Below are 24,317 nucleotides of genomic sequence, written 5' to 3' on the forward strand. Positions count from 1 at the left end.
ATGTGGGGGGGAAATGTGTGACTGTGTGTGTGTGTGTGTGTGTGTGTGTGTGTGTGTGTGTGTGTGTGTAGGGGGTGGGGTTGTATGTGGGGGGAAATGTGTGAGTGTTTGTGTGTGTGTGTGTGTGTGTGTGTGTGTAGGGGGGTTGTATGTGGGGGGAAATGTGTGTGTGTGTGTAGGGGGGGGTTGTATGTGGGGGGAAATGTGTGGGTGTGTGTGTGTAGGGGGGTTGTATGTGGGGGGAAATGTGTGAGTGTGTGTGTGTGTGTGTGTAGGGGGGGTTGTATGTGGGGGCAAATGTGTGTGTGTGTGTGTGTGTGTGTGTGTGTGTGTGTGTGTGTGTGTGTGTGTGTGAGTGGGTGGGTTTGTGTGTGTGTGTGTGTGTGTGTGTAGGGAAGTGTGTATATTTGAAGGAAAATGTGACACTGACACAAGAAGACGATGCGACTCAACTGAGGGAGAGGAGGGTGTCTGTGTGTGTGGAGAGGCGTGTGTGTGTGTGCGCACGTGTGTGTGTGTGTGTGTGTGTGTGTGCTTGCATGCAGGTTCTGACAATAGCCTCCTCTCCTCTGATCGTCTGCCAAGGTTTTGATGAAGAAAGTAACCGTGCGTCTTTCTGCAATGATTATTCTCGCCAACGTGTGTGTTTCTGTGTGTGTGTGTGTGTGTGTGTGTGTGCATGTGTGTTTCTGTGTGTGTGTTTCTCTCTCTGTGTGTGTGTGTGTGTGTTTCTGTTCTGTGTTCAGTCATACTTGTTCTTCTCTTTCTGTCTGTTTGTCTTCCTGCTTGTTTAGCTCTCCTCATTTTCTTTAGTCACTCAATTCATTAGGTCTGCTACATGGGAGAGAGAGGAAGGAGGGAGGTGTAGGGGGTAAGGGGGAAGGAGAGAGGGAGAGAGGGAGAGAGGGAGGGTGGGGTAAGGGAGAGGGAGGGTGGGGGAGAGAGGGAGGGTGGGGAGAGGGGGAGATATAAAGGGGAGGGAGAGGGCTAGAGGTAGGGAGGAAGGGGGAGGGAGGGTGAGGAGAGGTAGGTAGGGAGGGAGGGGGCGAGACAGGGAGGGAGGGAGGGAGAGGGCTAGAGGTAGGGAGGAAGGGGGAGGGAGGGGGAGGAGGGAGGGAGGGAGGGGGAGGAGGGAGGGAGGGAGGGGGCGAGACAGGGAGGGAGGGAGAGGGCTAGAGGTAGGGAGGAAGGGGGAGGGAGGGTGAGGAGAGGTAGGTAGGGAGGGAGGGGGCGAGACAGGGAGGGAGGGAGGGAGAGGGCTAGAGGTAGGGAGGAAGGGGGAGGGAGGGGGAGGAGGGAGGGAGGGAGGGGGAGGAGGGAGGGAGGGAGGGGTCGAGACAGGGAGGGAGGGAGAGGGCTAGAGGTAGGGAGGAAGGGGGAGGGAGGGGGGGGGAGGCGAGACAGGGAGGGAGGGAGAGGGCTAGAGGTAGGGAGGAAGGGGGAGGGAGGGGGGGAGGAGGCGAGACAGGGAGGGAGGGAGAGGGCTAGAGGTAGGGAGGAAGGGGGAGGGAGGGTGAGGAGGGAGGGGGAAGGGGGCGAGACAGGGAGGGAGGGAGAGGGCTAGAGGTAGGGAGGGAGAGGGCTAGAGGTAGGGAGGGAGGGAGAGGGCTAGAGGTAGGGAGGGAGGGAGAGGGCTAGAGGTAGGGAGGGAGGGAGAGGGCTAGAGGTAGGGAGGAAGGGAGGGAGGGAGGGAGGAAGGGGGAGGGAGGGAGTGAGTTCGAAGCGGTGAGAAAGAAAGACAAGAAAGACTTGGCCTGCATCCAGGTTTTTTCATGTTCTTCTCTTCCAGAGGAGGAGGCCCTCCCTCTTGCTTCCCTCTGCCTGCCAGAGTTATCTCATCTGGGCACACGTTCGCTGGGGCGAGGGCTGCTCGGGGAGAGGCTACGGAAGGGCAGCTTGGTGCGTGCCGTGCGCCACACGTCCTCTGAAAGAGTCTAGTTTGTTGTTGTTTTTTGCACAGAGAAATAAAGAGAAGACTAAGAGAGCGAGAAACGCTACTAAACGTGTTTTACAGTGTTGACACAAACTCAACATCCGAAGCGCATCATTGAGGATGTTGTTTTTGTGTAGTTTTCTACTTGAGCTTCTTTACCTCAAGGTTTGGTGCTGCGTTTAGTGTCTCATTGCTGCTGGTTAAAAGGTTCCTTTCCTTTGTAGTGAATAGAGACACATAGCATAATGTCAGAGTATTTACAGGAGCAATGGACTCATCCCTTACGGAAAAAAGATTGCAGTATAACTGCATTACACTGAAGTTATTCTGCAATTACTGCTTACAAAATACCACAGTCGACGGCAGTTACTGCACTTGTACAACTGCTGTCTTTGTTTTGTAAGGGATATATACAAGACAAGATAATAACAGTCACACAGACAAACTACAGAGGCCTTAAACAGCCTCTGGTTTTGGAACTCCACACACTCATTTAATTAAATCATTGGAATTGGATTATAGGTGCCCGACCTTTTTGTTTCACTAACAGACTAGTGGTTAGGCTGCCTCTTTCTCCCCCCCCCCCCCCCCCCCAACGCAGCCAAAACCACGCCCCGTTATTCAGAGGGCCGTTCTGCAATGCTTTCAGCACTCTCCAAGTCTCCCAAGTCTCTCAAGTCTCCCAAGTCTCCAAGTCCGGAAGTGAATATCACATAGCGTGAAATTTCAGTCACTGATTAATAACATTTGCCCTTGTATTTCAAGATTGAAAAAATATAATAACATAATGTCGTGGACCGAACTAGCCATTAACATCCCTTTAACGCTCAAAGAAAGATTCAATGGCTGTAGCATAGCGTATTCGACTGAATGATTAGCTAATAATTATTTGAGAAATTATGAATAATAAGCATATGCTTTTACCTGATAATAGACCACTAATGATAATAAAACAACTTCAAATACTGAGCTAGTAACGTTAAGTAGCCTAGGTTAACTTAGCTGCCCTTCAATTGAGGGAATTCAGCAGAGTTCTCTGAGACATTTTTACAACTCATTGAAACTCTGAAAATAAATACATGGGCAAATGTTACCAAACCTGATAATAACAGGTCTGGATTACGGTAGGCAGCTAATTGTTAAATTCAACTTTCCATCCTTACCTTGGAAGGTCACAGTCTCTGTGCTGATCGCCTGTGAGTGAGACAACGCTAGCTAGCCAATGGGAGCGTAGTAGAACACTCCTCTGAATAACGGGGCGTGGTTTTGGCTTAACTGAGTTGGGGAAAAGACGCGGTTAGCTAGACTGTTTGGTGTTTCACTAGGAGACTAGGGGTTAGGCTAGCTAGACTGATTGGTGTTTCACTAGCAGACTAGGGGTTAGGCTAGCTAGACTGTTTGGTGTTTCACTAGAATACTAGTGTTTAGGCTAGCTAGACTGTTCAGTGTTTCACTAGCAGACTAGGGGTTAGGCTAGCTAGGCTGATTGGTGTTTCACTAGCAGGCTAGGGGTTAGGCTAGCAAGACTGTTTGGTGTTTCACTAGCAGACTAGGGGTTAGGCTAGCTAGACTGTTTGGTGTTTCACTAACAAACGAGGGGTTAGGCTAGCTAGACTGATTGGTGTTTTACTAGCAGGCTAGGGGTTAGGCTAGCTAGACTGTTTGACTAACTGACTAAGTTAGGCTAGCTAGACTGTTTGGCGTTTCGCAAGCAGGCTAGGGGTTAGGCTAGCTAGACTGTTTGACTAATAGGCTAGTGTTTAGGCTAGCTAGACTGTTCAGTGTTTCACTAGCAGACTAGGGGTTAGGCTAGCTAGGCTGATTGGTGTTTCACTAGCAGGCTAGGGGTTAGGCTAGCAAGACTGTTTGGTGTTTCACTAGCAGACTAGGGGTTAGGCTAGCTAGACTGTTTGGTGTTTCACTAACAAACGAGGGGTTAGGCTAGCTAGACTGATTGGTGTTTTACTAGCAGGCTAGGGGTTAGGCTAGCTAGTCTGTTTGTCACTAACAGGCTAGGGGTTAGGCTAGCTAGACTGTTTGGTGTTTCACTAGCAGACTAGGGGTTAGGCTAGCTAGACTGTTTGGTGTTTAACTAACAAACGAGGGGTTAGGCTAGCTAGACTGATTGGTGTTTTACTAGCAGGCTAGGGGTTAGGCTAGCTAGACTGTTTGACTAACTGACTAAGTTAGGCTAGCTAGACTGTTTGGCGTTTTGCAAGCAGGCTAGGGGTTAGGCTAGCTAGACTGTTTGACTAATAGGCTAGGGGTTAGGCCAGCTAGACTGTTTGGTGTTTCACAAGCAGGCTAGGGGTTAAGATAGCTAGTTTGTTTGTCACTAACAGGGTAGGGGTTAGGCTAGTTAGTTTATTTGTCACTAACAGGTTAGGCTAGCTAGTCTGTTTGACTAACTGATTAGGTTAGGCTAGCTAGACTGTTTGGCGTTTCAAGCAGGCTAGGGGTTAGGCTAGCTAGACTGTTTATCACTAACAGGTTAGGGGTTAGGCTAGTTAGTCTGTTTGTCACTAACAGGTTAGGCTAGGTAGTCTGTTTGTCACTAACAGGCTAGGGATTAGTCTAGCTAGACTGTTTGGTGTTAGGCTAGCTAGACTGTTGGGTGTTTGTATAACTAGCAGGCTAGTGTGTGCATGTGTGGTGAGACTTAGCAAGGCGCAGATGCTGACACACAGAACTCAGACTCACCTCATATACAGTGCCTTGCGAAAGTATTCAGCCCCCTTGAACTTTGCGACCTTTTGCCACATTTCAGGCTTCAAACATAAAGATATAAAACTGTATTTTTTTGTGAAGAATCAACAACAAGTGGGGCACAATCATGAAGTGGAACAACATTTATTGGATATTTCAAACTTTTTTAACAAATCAAAAACTGAAAAATTGGGCGTGCAAAATTATTCAGCCCCCTTAAGTTAATACTTTGTAGCGCCACCTTTTGCTGCGATTACAGCTGTAAGTCGCTTGGGGTATGTCTCTATCAGTTTTGCACATCGAGAGACTGACATTTTTTCCCATTCCTCCTTGCAAAACAGCTCGAGCTCAGTGAGGTTGGATGGAGAGCATTTGTGAACAGCAGTTTTCAGTTCTTTCCACAGATTCTCGATTGGATTCAGGTCTGGACTTTGACTTGGCCATTCTAACACCTGGATATGTTTATTTTTGAACCATTCCATTGTAGATTTTGCTTTATGTTTTGGATCATTGTCTTGTTGGAAGACAAATCTCCGTCCCAGTCTCAGGTCTTTTGCAGACTCCATCAGGTTTTCTTCCAGAATGATCCTGTATTTGGCTCCATCCATCTTCCCATCAATTTTAACCAACTTCCCTGTCTCTGCTGAAGAAAAGCAGGCCCAAACCATGATGCTGCCACCACCATGTTTGACAGTGGAGATGGTGTGTTCAGGGTGATGAGCTGTGTTGCTTTTACGCCAAACATAACATTTTGCATTGTTGCCAAAAAGTTATATTTTGGTTTCATCTGACCAGAGCACCTTCTTCCACATGTTTGGTGTGTCTCCCAGGTGGCTTGTGGCAAACTTTAAATGACACTTTTATGGATATCTTTAAGAAATGGCTTTCTTCTTGCCACTCTTCCATAAAGGCCAGATTTGTGCAATATACGACTGATTGTTGTCCTATGGACAGAGTCTCCCACCTCAGCTGTAGATCTCTGCAGTTCATCCAGAGTGATCATGGGCCTCTTGGCTGCATCTCTGATCAGTCTTCTCCTTGTATGAGCTGAAAGTTTAGAGGGACGGCCAGGTCTTGGTAGATTTGCAGTGGTCTGATACTCCTTCCATTTCAATATTATCGCTTGCACAGTGCTCCTTGGGATGTTTAAAGCTTGGGAAATCTTTTTGTATCCAAATCCGGCTTTAAACTTCTTCACAACAGTATCTCGGACCTGCCTGGTGTGTTCCTTGTTCTTCATGATGCTCTCTGCGCTTTTGACGGACCTCTGAGACTATCACAGTGCAGGTGCATTTATACGGAGACTTGATTACACACAGGTGGATTGTATTTATCATCATTAGTCATTTAGGTCAACATTGGATCATTCAGAGATCCTCACTGAACTTCTGGAGAGAGTTTGCTGCACTGAAAGTAAAGGGGCTGAATAATTTTGCACGCCCAATTTTTCCGTTTTTGATTTGTTAAAAAAGTTTGAAATATCCAATAAATGTCGTTCCACTTCATGATTGTGTCCCACTTGTTGTTGATTCTTCACAAAAAAATACAGTTTTATATCTTTATGCTTGAAGCCTGAAATGTGGCAAAAGGTCGCAAAGTTCAAGGGGGCCGAATACTTTCTCAAGGCACTGTATATACACACACACACACACACACATGCTCACATGCTCACACACAGATCTCAGCTGATCTATTTGCCACATTAGCGGAGTCTTTAGGGGATTTGAGAGGTTTGCTAATTGCCAGTTTGTAATTTTAATTGGGACTAACAATCCCTCCCCTCTTCCCCCGTTCATTAAATTGATTAGACAATAAGGTGGTCGTCACTTTGCCCCCTAATCGTCTGACTACGTGCGCCCCCACCCCACCTCACACACATACAGTACCAGTGTGGACACTCCTACTCATTTCAGGGGTTTTCTTTCTTTTTTACTATTTTCTACATTGTAGAATAGTAGTGAAGAAATCAAAACTATGAAATAACGCATATGGAATCATGTAGTAACCAAAAAAGTTTTCAACAAATCAAAATATGTTTGAGATTCTTCAAAGTAGCCACCCTTTACCTTGATGACAGCTTTGCACACTCATTGCATTCTTATAATGACACTCAGATGACTTATAACGCCTGATGACTGCAGATGATTGATAATGTCTGATGACGTCAGGTGATTGATAATGCCTGATGACTGCATGTGATTGATAATGCCTGATGACTACAGGGGATTGATCATGTCTGATGACTGCAGGTGATTGATAATGCCTGGTGACTGCAGGTGATTGATAATGCCTGATGACTGCAGGTGATTGATAATGTCTGATGACTGCAGGTGATTGATAATATCTGATGACTGCAGGGGATTGATAATGCCTGATGACTGCATGTGATTGATAATGTCTGATGACGTCAGGTGATTGATAATGTCTGATGACTTGCAGGTGATTGATAATGTCTGATGACTGCAGGGGATTGATAATGCCTGATGACTGCATGTGATTGATAATGCCTGATGACTGCAGGGGATTGATCATGTCTGATGACTGCAGGTGATTGATAATGCCTGGTGACTGCAGGTGATTGATAATGCCTGATGACTGCAGGTGATTGATAATGTCTGATGACTGCAGGTGATTGATCATGCCTGATGACTGCAGGTGATTGATCATGCCTGATGACTGCAGGTGATGGATAATGTCTGATGACTGCAGGGGATTGATAATGCATTTCTTCCCTGGGTTATTGAATCCCTGGGTTATTGACTGATGAATAATGAAATGAGAAGGTTTTGTGCTCTTACCGGCAGGAGAGCTTTCTGGTGTTGTGTGTATGGACAGTGAAGCTGTGTGGGTGTGTACGGACAGTGAAGGTGTGTGTGTGTGTGTGTGTACGGACAGTGAAGGTGTGTGTGTGTGTAAGGACAGTGAAGGTGTGTGTGTGTGTGTGTGTGTGTGTGTGTGTGTGTGTGTGTGTGTGTGTGTGTGTGTGTGTGTGTGTGTGTGTGTGTGTTTACGGACAGCGAAGGTGTGTGTGTTTGTAAGGACAGTGAAGGTGTGTGTGTTTGCGGACAGTGAAGGTGTGTGTGTTTGTTTACGGACAGTGAAGGTGTGTGTGTTTGTTTATGGACAGTGAAGGTGTGTGTGTGTGTGTAAGGACAGTGAAATGTTGTAGTGGGGTTGTGTTGGAATAGGTTGAAGAACAGGTTAAGTGTGGTATTTAGGGGGTTGGGAGGAAGTGGGGACTGGTTGAGCGGGTACGTGTGTGTGTGTGTGTGTGTGTGTGTGTGTGTGTGTGTGTGTGTGTGTGTGTGTGTGTGTGTGTGTGTGTGTGTGTGTGTGTGTGTGTGTGTGTGTGTGTGTGTGTGTGTGTGTGTGTGTGTGTGTGTGTGTGTGTGTACGGACAGTGAAGGTGTGTATGTTTGCGGACAGTGAAGGTGCAGGGCATCTCGTTTTGTGTACAGGAAGGTTAGGTGTCGACTGCTGCAGGTGAAAATTCAGGTAATTGAGATCATATGGTACACTCCTGACTGCCGTGCAACCTATATCACAGCCACATCCACACACACACACACACACACACACACACAGTCTTACAGTTGAAGTCGGAAGTTTACGTACACTTAGGTTGGAGTCATTAAAACTTGTTTTTTAACCACTCCACACATTTTTTGTTAACAAACTGTACTTTTGGCAAGTCAGTTAGGACATCTACTTTGTGCATGACACAAGTAATTTATCCAACAATTGTGTACAGACAGATTATTTCACTTATAATTCACTGTATCACAATTCCAGTGGGTCAGAAGTTTACATACACTAAATTGACTGTGCCTTTAAACAGCTTGGAAAATTCCAGAAAGTGATGTCATGGCTTTAGAAGCTTCTGATAGGCTAATTGACATACTTTGAGTCAATTGGAGGTCTACTTGTGGATGGATGTATTTCAAGGCCTACCTTCAAACTCAGTGCCTCTTTGCTTGACATCATGGGTAAATCAAAATAAATCAGCCAAGACCTCAGAAAAAAAATTGTAGATCTCCACAAGTCTGGTTCATCCTTGGGAACAATTTCCAAACGCCTGAAGGTACCACGTTCATCTGTACAAACAATAGTACGCAAGTATAAACACCATGGGACCACGCAGCCGTCATAACGCTCAGGAAGGAGACGCGTTCTGTCTCCTAGAGATTAAAGTACTTTGGTGCGAAAAGTGCAAATCAATCCCAGAACAACAGCAAAGGACCTTGTGAAGATGCTGGAGGAAACGGGTACAAAACTATCAATATCCACAGTAAAACGAGTCCTATATCGACATAACCTGAAAGGCCGCTCAGCAAGGAAGAAGCCACTGCTCCAAAACCGCTTTAAAAAAAGCCAGACTACGATTTGCAACTGTACATGGGGACGAAGATCGGACTTTTTGGAGAAATGTCCTCTGGTCTGATGAAACAAAAATATAACTGTTTGGCCATAATGACCATCGTTATGTTTGTTTGGAAAAGGGGGTTGCTTGCAAGCTGAAGAACACCATCCCAACCGTGAAGCACGGGGGTGGCAGCATCATGTTGTGGGGTAGCTTTGCTGCAGGAGGGACTGGTGCACTTCACAAAATAGATGGCTTCATGAGGATGGACAATTATCTGGATATATTGAAGCAACATCTCAAGACATCAGTCAGGAAGTTAAAGATTGGTCGCAAATGGGTCTTCCAAATGGACAATGATCCCAAGCATACTTCCAAAGTTGTGGCAAAATGGCTTAAGGACAACAGAGTCAAGGTATTGGAGGACCATCACAAAGCCCTGACCTCAATCCTATAGAAAATGTGTGGGCAGAACTGAAAAAGCGTGTGCAAGCAAGGAGGCCTACAAACCTGACTCAGTTACACCAGATCTGTCAGGAGGAATGAGCCAAAATTCACCCAAATTATTGTGGGAAGCTTGTGGAAGGCTACCCGAAACGTTTGACCCAAGTTAAACAATTTAAAGGCAACGCTACCAAATACTAATTGAGTGTCTGTAAACTTCTGACCCACTGGGAATGTGATGAAAGAAATAAAATCTGAAATAAATCATTCTCTCTACTATTAATCTGACATTTGACATTCCTAAAATAAAGTGGTGATCCTAACTGACCTAACACAGGGAATTTTTACTAGGATTAAATGTCAGGAATTGTTAAAAACTGAGTTTAAATGTTTTTGGCTGAAGTGTATGTAAACTTCTGACTTCAACTGTATACACAGAGCTCTCTCGACACACTCACACAAGTATCAGAAACCTCACACACACACACACTATAGAACGTCTCCATTATGCAAAACACTCCTGCTAACGAGAACCCTCCTTCCCCCTGCCCTACACATACACACACACACACACACACACACACACACACACACACACACACACACACACACACACACACACACACACACACACACACACACACACACTCTCACACACACACACACACACTCACACACACACACACACACACACACACTCTCACACACACACACACACACACACACACACACACAGACAAAATACATATTTTAAACGTCTTGTGCCCGCTACTTAAATCTTACAAGGTTCAGAGCAGTGGTCACCAACCGGTCGATATTAAAGACATTTCTGTAGAAAAGCCAAGTGGTCACCAACTGGTCGATACTAAAGACATTTCTGTAGAAAAGCCAAGTGGTCACCAACTGGTCGATACTAAAGACATTTCTGTAGAAAAGCCAAGTGGTCACCAACTGGTCGATACTAAAGACATTTCTGTAGAAAAGCCAAGTGGTCACCAACTGGTCGATACTAAAGACATTTCTGTAGAAAAGCCAAGTGGTCACCAACTGGTCGATACTAAAGACATTTCTGTGGAAAAGCCAAGTGGTCACCAACTGGTCGATACTAAAGACATTTCTGTAGAAAAGCCAAGTGGTCACCAACCGGTCGATATTACAGACATTTCTGTGGAAAAGCCAAGTGGTCACCAACCGGTCGATATTACAGACATTTCTGTGGAAAAGCCAAGTGGTCACCAACCGGTCGATATTAAAGACATTTCTGTGGAAAAGCCAAGTGGTCACCAACCGGTCGATACTAAAGACATTTCTGTATAAAAGCCAAGTGGTCACCAACCGGTCGATACTAAAGACATTTCTGTAGAAAAGCCAAGTGGTCACCAACCGGTCGATATTAAAGACATTTCTGTAGAAAAGCCAAGTGGTCACCAACCGGTCGATATTAAAGACATTTCTGTGGAAAAGCCAAGTGGTCACCAACCGGTCGATACTAAAGACATTTCTGTAGAAAAGCCAAGTGGTCACCAAAGTTTGATTGGCTACTAGCCTATATGTGATTTCATACAACTTTTAAAAACCTCGACCAGAGAGAGACTGTCAAAGAATACAGCAAGATGCTGCTGTTTTTATGAGTGAGTTCATGTTTGTTTTTATTCAGGACTGTCAACACTGTTTTTATTCAGGACTGTCAACACTGTTTTTATTCAGGACTGTCAACACTGTTTTTATTCAGGACTGTCAACACTGTTTTTATGAGTGAGTTCATGTTTGTTTTTATTCATGACTGTCAACACTGTTTTTATGAGTGAGTTCATGTTTGTTTTTATTCAGGACTGTCAACATTGTTTTTATTCAGGACTGTCAACACTGTTTTTATTCAGGACTGTCAACACTGTTTTTATGAGTGAATTCATGTTTGTTTTTATTCAGGACTGTCAACACTGTTTTTATTCAGGACTGTCAACACTGTTTTTATGAGTGAATTCATGTTTGTTTTTATTCAGGACTGTCAACACTGTTTTTATGAGTGAGTTCATGTTTGTTTTTATTCAGGACTGTCAACATTGTTTTTATTCAGGACTGTCAACACTGTTTTTATTCAGGACTGTCAACACTGTTTTTATGAGTGAATTCATGTTTGTTTTTATTCAGGACTGTCAACACTGTTTTTATTCAGGACTGTCAACACTGTTTTTATTCAGGACTGTCAACATTGTTTTTATTCAGGACTGTCAACACTGTTTTTATTCAGGACTGTCAACATTGTTTTATTCAGGACTGTCAACACTGTTTTTATTCAGGACTGTCAACACTGTTTTTATGAGTGAGTTCATGTTTGTTTTTATTCATGACTGTCAACACTGTTTTTATGAGTGAGTTCATGTTTGTTTTTATTCAGGACTGTCAACACTGTTTTTATGAGTGAGTTCATGTTTGTTTTTATTCAGGACTGTCAACACTGTTTTTATTCAGGACTGTCAACACTGTTTTTATTCAGGACTGTCAACACTGTTTTTATGAGTGAGTTCATGTTTGTTTTTATTCATGACTGTCAACACTGTTTTTATGAGTGAGTTCATGTTTGTTTTTATTCAGGACTGTCAACATTGTTTTTATTCAGGACTGTCAACACTGTTTTTATTCAGGACTGTCAACACTGTTTTTATGAGTGAATTCATGTTTGTTTTTATTCAGGACTGTCAACACTGTTTTTATTCAGGACTGTCAACACTGTTTTTATTCAGGACTGTCAACACTGTTTTTATGAGTGAATTCATGTTTGTTTTTATTCAGGACTGTCAACACTGTTTTTATTCAGGACTGTCAACACTGTTTTTATGAGTGAATTCATGTTTGTTTTTATTCAGGACTGTCAACACTGTTTTTATTCAGGACTGTCAACACTGTTTTTATTCAGGACTGTCAACACTGTTTTTATTCAGGACTGTCAACACTGTTTTTATGAGTGAGTACATGTTTGTTTTTATTCAGGACTGTCAACACTGTTTTTATTCAGGACTGTCAACATTGTTCTTATTCAGGACTGTCAACATTGTTTTTATTCAGGACTATCAACACTGTTTTTATGAGTGAGTTGATGTTTGTTTTTATTCAGGACTGTCAACATTGTTTTTATTCAGGACTGTCAACACTGTTTTTATTCAGGACTGTCAACACTGTTTTATGAGTGAATTCATGTTTGTTTTTATTCAGGACTGTCAACACTGTTTTTATTCAGGACTGTCAACACTGTTTTTATGAGTGAGTTCATGTTTGTTTTTATTCATGACTGTCAACACTGTTTTTATGAGTGAGTTCATGTTTGTTTTTATTCAGGACTGTCAACATTGTTTTTATTCAGGACTGTCAACACTGTTTTTGTTCAGGACTGTCAACACTGTTTTTATGAGTGAATTCATGTTTGTTTTTATTCAGGACTGTCAACACTGTTTTTATTCAGGACTGTCAACATTGTTTTTATTCAGGACTGTCAACACTGTTTTTATTCAGGACTGTCAACATTGTTTTATTCAGGACTGTCAACACTGTTTTTATTCAGGACTGTCAACACTGTTTTTATGAGTGAGTTCATGTTTGTTTTTATTCATGACTGTCAACACTGTTTTTATGAGTGAGTTCATGTTTGTTTTTATTCAGGACTGTCAACATTGTTTTTATTCAGGACTGTCAACACTGTTTTTATTCAGGACTTTCAACACTGTTTTTATGAGTGAGTTCATGTTTGTTTTTATTCAGGATTGTCAACGCTGTTTTTATGAGTGAATTCATGTTTGTTTTTATTCAGGACTGTCAACACTGTTTTTATTCAGGACTGTCAACATTGTTTTTATTCAGGACTGTCAACACTGTTTTTATGAGTGAGTTCATGTTTGTTTTTATTCAGGACTGTCAACACTGTTTTTATGAGTGAGTTCATGTTTGTTTTTATTCAGGACTGTCAACACTGTTTTTATGAGTGAGTTCATGTTTGTTTTTATTCAGGACTGTCAACACTGTTTTTATTCAGGACTGTCAACACTGTTTTTATTCAGGACTGTCAACACTGTTTTTATTCAGGACTGTCAACATTGTTTTTATGAGTGAGTTAATGTTTGTTTTTATTCAGGACTGTCAACACTGTTTTTATTCAACACTGTTACAACACATAAAACTTGCTTCTCCCTACTTCCACTCGCGCTGCAATGAATGAGTAACGATGTGTATCGAGAGCCCTGCGTTGTTATTATTATTAGCAGCTTGTCGTGCCTATTTCACTATTGAGGAATATTTCCCTTTCTCTGGTCATAGGAACAACATGAATTTGTGCCTGAGGCAGATGCGGTGTGACTCGAGTTTTGAAATCAGGTGGAAGACAGTGTCTCCTCTCTCTGGTCAGTCTCACCGGAGGAAAGGAAGGAGAGAGCAGGGACCGTGAGAGGCTGACCCTCTGCTGCTCTCTCTCTCCGCTGAGACTAATGCCGCGTTCAAGACAACTGGGAACTCAGAACTCTCAAATCTCCGACTTCAGTGCTTTCAATACAACTGGGAACTCGAGAAAAAAACGATATCCAACTGGGGAAAGATTCCATCACTGGCTTCATTCTAGAGCTTGGACTTTCCGACCTGAAGATCACTGACATCATGATTTGACCTCATGAGTTCCCGGTTGTCTTCAAAGCACCATGACAATCAGATGCATGTACCATCAGTCCAGTAAAATAAAAAATATAATTATTTCAATTTGTGGTCAGCTCTGCTTTGCAAGTGCTACACTAGTTTATAAATATCATATGATCTGAGAATAACAGTATTGGCAGGCCAGGCATATAACCAATATGCTGTGATAACGTAGATCTCAGCTTGCTTTTGGACTGCGAAAGTGATCTTGACTTAGAAACGGTTGGTGACCATTGGTTTAGAGCTAGTCGTTAAAAACAAATGTTTTGGACAGAAAGTGTGTAGTGTAGCCTGTCCAGTAGTGACGTCCAGTGTCGTTTACCTTCTCCCTAACCCATCTCTCCCTCTCTTCCCTCTTCAGGTGCTCTGTCAGGGGGTCAGCTGGGTCCAGGAGAGCTGTTGCAACAGAGGTTACGCTGTGGCCAGGTGGACCAGGCTCTAGGAATTCTGGGAGCCATGGAGTGGAGCACTATGGGAACGGAGTGTTACCGGGCACTGACCTCTGTCACAGACTACCTGCTGAGGCTAGAGCTGGACCAGACCAGAGAGGGTGAGACCAGGGCAATGCATTCATCAATCTGTCACTTAGGCTGCGTTTACACAGTCAGCCCAATTCTGGTCATCTGACTAAATATTGGCAAAAAAGATGATCTGATTGGTCAAAATTATCAGAATTGGGCTGCCTGTGTAAATGTAGCTTTAGTCAATCAAGTAATCAGTCCAGCAAACTGTAAATCAATTAATCAATCAATCAGTTGACTAATGAATCAATCAATCAACCAAATATAGTAAACCATCAAATTATTAAATCAATGCATTAATCAATCTATTAATCAACCAACCAGTCGGTCAGTCAGTCAATCAATCAATCAACCAGTCAATCAGTAAACCAATCAAATGAATGTTTATTTCCTGTCTGCAGCCCAGTTGGAGGCAGCTCTGGGTGTGTTCTACGCTCCGCCCCGCCCACTCTCTGACTCGGTGGTTCTAGAATACAGAGGGCCAATCAGCAAGTACGCCCGACGCTTCTTCCACCACCTACTCAGGTAACCCAGCCCCCTACAGTATAACCCACCCACTCGGGTAACCACACCTCCTATACACTTAACCACACCCACCAAGGTCTGCCAAACGGAGAAAAAAAAACATTCACCTTTCATTTAAATACAATCATAATTTTTCTGTCATCTTAGATTGACATTTTAGTCATTTAGCAGACACTCTTATCCAGAGAGACTAACAGTTAATTGGGTTTAAGATACTGTAGCTAGATGAGACAACCACATGTCAGTCACAGTGTATTCTGAAAGTATTCAGACCCCTGGGCTTTTTACACATTCTGTTACGGCCTTATTCTAAAATGGATTACATTGGTCGTTTTTTCTCATTAATCTTAACAAAATACCCCATAATGACAAAGCAAAAACAGGTTTTTAGAAATGTTATCAAATGTATTAAAAATAACAAACTGAAATATTCCATTTGGGGCAAAAAAGTATTTCACCAGCCACCAATTGTGCAAGTTCTCCCACTTAAAAAGATGAGAGAGGCCTGTAATTTTCATCATAGGTACACTTCAACTATGACAGACAAAATACTTATTTTCCACCATAATTTGCAAATAAATTCATCAAAAATCCTACAATGTGAATTTCTGGATTTTTTTTCTCATTTTGTCTGTCATAGTTGAAGTGTATCTATGATGAAAATTACAGGCCTCTCTCATCTTTTTAAGTGGGAGAACTTGCACAATTGGTGGCTGACTAAATACTTTTTTGCCCCACTGTAAGTATGATGGAGGCCACTGTGTTCTTGGGGACCTTCAATGCTGCAAAAATTATTTGGTACCCTGATCTGTGCCTCAACATGATCCTGTCTCGGAGCTCTACAGACAATTCCTTCAACCTCATGGCTTGGTTTTTGCTCTGACATGCACTGTCAACTGTGGGACCTTATATAGACAGGTGTGTGCCTTTCCAAATCATGTCCAATCAATTGAATTTACCACAGATGGACTCCAATCATGTTGTAGAAACATCTCAAGGATAATCAATGGAAACAGGATGTACCTGAACTCATAGCAAAGGGTCTGAATACCTATGTAAATAAGATATTTCTGTTTATTTATTTTTTATAAATGTGCAAAAAAAATCTAAAAACCTGTTTTCACTTCGTCATTATGGGGTGTTGTGTGTAGATTGACGAGGAAATAGTTTTATGTAATTCATTTTAGAATGAGGCTGTAACGTAACAAAATGTGGAACAAGTCAAGGGGTCTGAATACTTTCCCAAGGCACAGGAAGCACATTTTCCCTCAATCAAGTAATTATTAGTGCTAGTAGGAAAAAACAAGTGAGTTTAAAAAATAATAATTCTACATTAGTTAATAAAGTAAGTAGCTAACAGCACTGAGTCGATCAATTCAGAATAATGATGATGATGATGATGATAACGATGTGATCTCTTGCTCTCAAACACTCACACATACACACGCACATACATACATATACACACACACACACACACACACACACACACACAAACACACGGAAAGTTGAAAAGAGGGTCTCTCCCCATTTATAGAGATGAGAGTTGGGAGGCTGAGTATCTACTCAGTACAATACTCCCTAACTTCTCCAGGCCAGAGCCAACATGAAACAAACAAACTCAACCAAAGAGAAGCGTTTTCATTTGATGTTGAAGAAGAGATGAATGCAGGTGGGTGATAAGGGAGAGGGAAAAGGAGGGAGGAGAGAGGAGAGAGGAGAGGAGAGGGGAGAGAGGGAGGGAGGGAGGGAAGAGGGGAGGGGAGAGAGGGAGGGGAGAGGAGAGGAGGGAGGAGAGGAGGGGTGCTAGAAAAGGCTCTGCTTGCCAAAGAGAGAAAATGGAAGAAGGAAGATGTGGAGTGAACGAGCCTAGCAAGAACACTGGACCACTGTAGTGATGGCAGGTTTTACAGCAAGAACACTGGACCACTGTAGTGATGGAAGGTTTTACAGCAAGAACACTGGACCACTGTAGTGATGGCAGGTTTTACAGCAAGAACACTGTGGACCACTGTAGTGATGGCAGGTTTTACAGCAAGAACACTGGACCACTGTAGTGATGGAAGGTTTTACAGCAAGAACACTGTGGACCACTGTAGTGATGGCAGGTTTTACAGCAAGAACACTGGACCACTGTAGTGATGGCAGGTTTTACAGCAAGAACACTGTGGACCACTGTAGTGATGGAAGGTTTTACAGCAAGAACACTATGGACCACTGTAGTGATGGAAGGTTTTACAGCAAGAACACTGGACCACTGTAGTGATGGCAGGTTTTACAGCAATAACACTGTGGACCACTGTAGTGATGGAAGGTTTTACAGCAAGAACACTGGACCACTGTAGTGATGGAAGATTTTACAGCTGTAGTGATGGCAGGTTTTACAGCAAGAACACTGGACCACTGTAGTGATGGAAGGTTTTACAGCAAGAACACTGGACCACTGTAGTGATGGCAAGTTTTACAGCAAGAGCCCTGTGGACCACTGTAGTGATGGCAGGTTTTACAGCAAGAACACTGTGGACCACTGTAGTGATGGCAGGTTTTACAGCAAGAACATTATGGACTATTGTAGTGATGGCAGGTTTTACAGCAAGAACACTGTGGACCACTGTAGTGATGGCATGTTTTACAGCAAGAACACTGTGGACCACTGTAGTGATGGCAGGTTTTACAGCAAGAGCACTGTGGACCACTGTAGTGATGGCAGGTTTCACAGCAAGAACACTGTGGACCACTGTAGTGATGGAAGGTTTTACAGCAAGAACACTGTGGACCACTGTAGTGATGGCAGGTTTCACAGCAAGAACACTGTGGACCACTGTAGTGATGGCAGGTTTCACAGCAAGAACACTGTGGACCACTGTAGTGATGGAAGGTTTTACAGCAAGAACACTGTGGACCACTGTAGTGATGGCAGGTTTTACAGCAAGAACACCATGTTGTGGGGGTGCTTTGCTGCAGGGGGACTGGTGCACTTCACAAAATAGATGGCATCATGAGGATGGACAATTATGTGGATATATTGAAGCAACATCTCAAAACATCAGTCAGGAAGTTAAAGCTTGGTCACAAATGGGTCTTACAAAATGACATTGACCCCAAGCATAATTCCAAAGTTGTGGAAAAATGGCTTAAGGACAACAAAGTCAAGGTGTTGGAGTGGCCATCACAAAGCCCTGACCTCAATCCTATAGAAAATGACTGGGCAGAATTGAAAAAGCATGTGCAAGCAAGGAGGCCTACAAATCTGACTCAGTTACACCAGCTCTGTCAGGAGGAATGAGCCAAAATTCACCCAACTTATTGTCGGGAGCTTGTGGAAGGCTACCCGAAACGTTTGACCCAAGTTAAACAATTTAAAGGCAATGTTTCCAAATACTAATTGAGTGTATGTAAACTTCTGACCCACTGGGAATGTGATGACAGAAATACAATCTGAAATAAATAATTCTCTCTACTATTATTCTGACATTTAACATTCTTAAAATAAAGTGGTGATCCTAACTGACCTAAGACAGGGAATTTTTACCAGGATTAAATGTCAGGAAATGTGATAAACTGAGTTTAAATGTATTTGGCTAAGGTGTATGTAAACTTCCGACTTCAACTGTATATAAACTCAATTCTGGGTTAATTTTGTTGGTGTATACATACACATTACTGGGGCAACAGGTAGCATAGTGGTTAGAGCGTTGGGCCAGTAACCAGCAGGTAGCCTAGTGGTTAGAGCGTTGGGCCAGTAACCAGCAGGTAGCCTAGTGGTTAGAGTAATGGGCCAATAACCAGCAGGTAGCCTAGTGGTTAGAGCGTTGGGCCAGTAACCAGCAGGTAGCCTAGTGGTTAGAGCGTTGGGCCAGTAACCAGCAGGTAGCATAGTGGTTAGAGCGTTGGGCCAGTAACCAGCAGGTAGCATAGTGGTTAGAGCGTTGGGCCAGTAACCAGCAGGTAGCATAGTGGTTAGAGCGTTGGACCAGTAACCAGCAGGTAGCCTAGTGGTTAGAGCATTGGGCCAGTAACCAGCAGGTAGCCTAGTGGTTAGAGTGTTGGGCCAGTAACCAGCAGGTAGCCTAGTGGTTATGGTGTTGGGCCAGTAACCAGCAGGTAGCCTAGTGGTTAGAGTGTTGGACCAGTAACCAGCAGGTAGCCTAGTGGTTAGAGCATTGGGCCAGTAACCAGCAGGTAGCCTAGTGGTTATGGTGTTGGGCCAGTAACCAGCAGGTAGCCTAGTGGTTAGAGTGTTGGACCAGTAACCAGCAGGTAGCCTAGTGGTTAGAGCGTTGGGCCAGTAACCAGCAGGTAGCCTAGTGGTTAGAGTGTTGGACTAGTAACCGAAAGGTTGCAAAATCGAATCCCCGTGCTGACAAGGTAAAAATCTGTCATTCTGCCCCTGAACAAGGCAGTTAACCCACTGTTCCTAGGATTGTAAATAAGAATTTGTTCTTAACTGACTTGCCTAGTTAAATAAAGGTTGCATTTAAAATACAAAAAGATATAATTACTGTGTTTAATTTTGTTGGTGACATGCCAGAGACAGGAGACGTCTCCACAGTCTATTTGACTGTCTGTACAGAACATCTTTAACACTCAACTCAACCTGCAGGTGTAATGGTTTTTTAATGTGTTAAAGTCTTATAATCCAGTTCCTGTTATGTCTGCAGACACCAGCGCTTTGAGAAGGCCTTCCTGCTGGCGGTTGACATTGGAGCTAGAGACCTGTTTATGGTGAGGCAGTCTGTCTTTTCCTCCTCTCTCTCTCTCTCTCCTCTCTCTCTCTCTCTCTCTCTCTCTCTCTCCTCTCTCTCTCTCTCCTCTCTCTCTCGCCTCTCTCTCTCTATCTTTCTCTCTCTCTCTCTATCTTTCTCTCTCTCTCCTCTCTCTCTCTCTCCTCTCTCTCTATATCTCTCTCTCTCCTCTATCTTTCTCTCTCCTTTCCTCTCCCCTCTCCTCTCTCTCTCTCTCTCTCCCCCCTCTCTTTCTCCCCTCTCTCTCTCTCTCCCCCCTCTCTCTATCTCCTCTCTCTCTCTCTCTCTCTCTCTTTCTCTCTCTCTCCTCTCTCTCTCTCTCTCTCTCTCTCCCCTCTCTCTCTCTCTATCTCTCTCTCCCCTCTCTCTCTCTCTCTCATCTATCTCTCTCTCTCCTCTCTCTCTCCTCTCTCTCTCTCTCCACCTTTCTCTCTCTCTGTCTCTCTCTCCACCTTTCTCTCTCTCTGTCTCTGTCTCTCTCTCTCATTCTTTTGTTCCTCTTCTCTCCTCTACTCTTGTCTCCTCCTCTTATTTTTTCTTATCTCGTCTTCTCTCTGTCTCTCTGTCATGGTGAGTAACAGGTGGAGGGGCCTTGTGATCTGAACACTTTTCTTCCGTCTCCTCCTCTCACCTCTCTTCTTCTCGCTCGCTCTTTCTTTCACTCTACTGTGAAACGGTCTTGTATGTCTGACCCCCTTCTTTGTGGGGGCCCCCTTTTGCTTCACCCTCCATGCTTCCATGCCCCCCCCCCAGCCATTTAATGTTCACTCTTTGCACCTCCTCTCTCACCTCCTCCCCCCTACTCCCATCACACTGATAGCAATAGGTTCCAATTCACTCGCCACTAAGTAGAGCCGCTGAGATGCCGAATTGAAAAGGTGGAGCCGAAGCTATGGACCTTGAAAGGACACAGAGAGAGAGAGGAGTGAGGCAAGAGAGAAGGAGAGAGGATAGACAGAAGGAGAGAGGAGGGGGTGGAGGGAAAGGACTGCTCCAGAAACAGAGATAAAGAGTGGGGAGATGAACAGAAAGGAGACCTCCTATGTCACCTAGGAGACATACCAGAGAAAGGAGACCTCCTCTGTCACCTAGGAGACATACCAGAGAAAGGAGACCTCCTCTGTCACCTAGGAGACAAGCCAGAGAAAGGAGACCTCCTCTGTCACCTAGGAGACATACCAGAGAAAGGAGACCTCCTCTGTCACCTAGGAGACAAGCCAGAGAAAGGAGACCTCCTCTGTCACCTAGGAGACATACCAGAGAAAGGAGACCTCCTCTGTCACCTATGAGACAAGCCAGAGAAAGGAGACCTCCTCTCACCTAGGAGACATACCAGAGAAAGGAGACCTCCTCTGTCACCTAGGAGACATACCAGAGAAAGGAGACCTCCTCTGTCACCTAGGAGACAAGCCAGAGAAAGGAGAACTCCTCTGTCACCTATGAGACATACCAGAGAAAGGAGACCTCCTCTGTCACCTAGGAGACAAGCCAGAGAAAGGAGACCTCCTCTGTCACCTAGGAGACATACCAGAGAAAGGAGACCTCCTCTGTCACCTAGGAGACAAGCCAGAGAAAGGAGACCTCCTCTGTCACCTAGCAGACAAGCCAGAGAAAGGAGACCTCCTCTGTCACCTAGGAGACATACCAGAGAAAGGAGACCTCCTCTGTCACCTAGGAGACATACCAGAGAAAGGAGACCTCCTCTGTCACCTAGGAGACATACCAGAGAAAGGAGACCTCCTCTGTCACCTAGGAGACATACCAGAGAAAGGAGACCTCCTCTGTCACCTAGGAGACATACCAGAGAAAGGAGACCTCCTCTGTCACCTAGGATACATACCAGAGAAAGGAGACCTCCTCTGTCACCTAGGAGACATACCAGAGAAAGGAGACCTCCTCTGTCACCTAGGAGACATACCAGAGAAAGGAGACCTCCTCTGTCACCTAGGAGACATACCAGAGAAAAGAGACCTCCTCTGTCACCTAGGAGACAAGCCAGAGAAAAGAGACCTCCTCTGTCACCTAGGAGACATACCAGAGAAAAGAGACCTCCTCTGTCACCTAGGAGACATACCCGAGAAAAGAGACCTCCTCTGTCACCTAGGAGACAAGCCAGAGAAAAGAGACCTCCTCTGTCACCTAGGAGACAAGCCAGAGAAAAGAGACCTCCTCTGTCACCTAGGAGACATACCAGAGAAAGGAGACCTCCTCTGTCACCTAGGAGACAAGCCAGAGAAAAGAGACCTCCTCTGTCACCTAGGAGACAAGCCAGAGAAAGGAGACCTCCTCTGTCACCTAGGAGACAAGCCAGAGAAAGGAGACCTCCTCTGTCACCTAGGAGACAAGCCAGAGAAAGGAGACCTCCTCTGTCACCTAGGAGACATACCAGAGAAAGGAGACCTCCTCTGTCACCTAGGAGACAAGCCAGAGAAAGGAGACCTCCTCTGTCACCTAGGAGACAAGCCAGAGAAAGGAGACCTCCTCTGTCACCTAGCAGACAAGCCAGAGAAAGGAGACCTCCTCTGTCACCTAGCAGACAAGCCAGAGAAAGGAGACCTCTTCTGTCACCTAGGAGACAAGCCAGAGAAAGGAGGGAAGGAAAATAAAAGAACCCAAAGAAAGAAAGTGACACATGTCTCCTTTTTGGAACAACAAAGAGAGAGAGATGGGGGAAAGAGAGGGAGTGCAGAAGAGTGGAGGGCAGTGGCGTTTAGCCCTGCTAGTCCTCTAATTAGGGCCTAAGTTAACCTGTCTAACTGGCTGATTGGGACAGGGAGGGGTGAAGGGGAGGGGTAAAGGGGAGGGGTGAATGGGAGGCAGAACCCCATTGTGTCGCCATCTGATGTTTGATCTCAACCCCATCAATGTTTGTCGGGCGAACAAAACTAATGGAACCCCCGCTCTCACACACATCCTGACAGATGCACGCGCGCACACACACACACACACACACACACACACACACACACACACACACACACACACACACACACACACACACACATCCTGACAGATGCACGCGCACACACACACACACACACACATACACACACACACATCCTGACAGATGCACGCGCACACACACACACACACACACAAACATACGTGCTCATAGATGCTCACACACACACCCTGCAGAAATGCTCAGTGTGCTTCCTCACCTCCTCTCTCCTCCTCTCTCTCTCTCCACCTCCTCTCTCCTCCTCTCTCTCTCTCCAGCTCCTCTCTCCTCCTCTCTCTCTCTCCAGCTCCTCTCACCTCCTCTCTCTCTCTCCACCTCCTCTCTCTCTCTCTCCACCTCCTCTCTCCTCCTCTCTCTCTCTCCAGCTCCTCTCACCTCCTCTCTCCTCCTCTCTCTCTCTCCACCTCCTCTCACCTTCTCTCTCTCTCTCCACCTCCTCTCACCCTCTCTCCTCCTCTCTCTCTCTCCGGCTCCTCTCACCTCCTCTCTCTCTCTCCAGCTCCTCTCACCTCCCCTCACCTCCTCTCACCTCCCCTCACCTCCTCTCTCTCTCTCCAGCTCCTCTCACCTCCTCTCTCTCTCCACCTCCTCTCCTTCTCTCTCTCTCCACCTCCTCTCACCTCCTCTCTCTCTCTCACCTCCTCTCACCTCCTCTCTCTCTCTCCAACTCCTCTCACCTCCTCGCTCTCTCTCCAGCTCTCACCTCCCCTCACCTCCTCTCTCCACCTCCTCTCTCTCTCTCCAGCTCCATTGTTTTCAGACTAACAATATAAGTCCTCCAATCCTGGAGAAGAGACCTTTTGTAAAACAAAACACTTTGGTGTGCGGCTAAATTGGAGAGGGACTAGGGGTGGGAGTTGGGTAAGAGAGTGTTTGTGTGTGTGTGTGTGTGTGTGTGTGTGTGTGTGTGTGTGTGTGTGTGTGTGTGTGTGTGTGTGTGTGTGTGTGTGTGTGTGTGTGTGTGTGTGTGTGTGTGTGTGTGTGTGTGTGTGTGTGTGTGTGTGTGTGTGTGTGTGTGTGTGGGGCAGGGGGAAGGAGGGTTCTCGTTAGCAAGAGTGTTTTGCATAATGGAGACGTTCTATAGTTCCCTAATTACTACCCTTTGATAATGAGACGATAATGTGACCAATCAGGTCAGTCCTTCCGTCGTCATCCACCCTCTTTTCTGATCTGACGGTTAATTAATGAATTAAGGAAGTAAATCTGATGTGTGGTATCTGAATCAGATGTAGAGGCTTTGTTCCTTAATGGGGCTCGTTTTGTTAGATATGGTGGGAGTTAGGAAACACACACACACACACTCTCACACAAACACACTCTCACACACACAGACACACACACACACTCTCTCATACACACACACACACACACACACACACACACACACACACACACTCTCACACACAGACACACACACACACACTCTCTCACACACTATCTCACA

At 44.8% G+C, this 24,317-nt stretch overlaps 1 protein-coding gene across 1 annotated transcript in view; it reads left to right on the forward strand.

Annotated features, from left to right (window-relative positions):
* LOC139413429 (WD repeat containing planar cell polarity effector) overlaps window positions 1-24,317 on the forward strand; it is a 170,229-nt gene that overhangs the window by 115,348 nt on the left and 30,564 nt on the right. The window contains exons 12-14 of the mRNA XM_071160802.1: window positions 14,482-14,670; window positions 15,043-15,166; window positions 19,828-19,891. Coding sequence (XP_071016903.1) covers window positions 14,482-14,670; window positions 15,043-15,166; window positions 19,828-19,891 — 377 coding nt within the window. The remainder of the gene's footprint in view (window positions 1-14,481; window positions 14,671-15,042; window positions 15,167-19,827; window positions 19,892-24,317) is intronic.

This window comes from Oncorhynchus clarkii, chromosome 1, assembly GCF_045791955.1.
Source record: "Oncorhynchus clarkii lewisi isolate Uvic-CL-2024 chromosome 1, UVic_Ocla_1.0, whole genome shotgun sequence".
Lineage (NCBI taxonomy): Eukaryota > Metazoa > Chordata > Actinopteri > Salmoniformes > Salmonidae > Oncorhynchus > Oncorhynchus clarkii.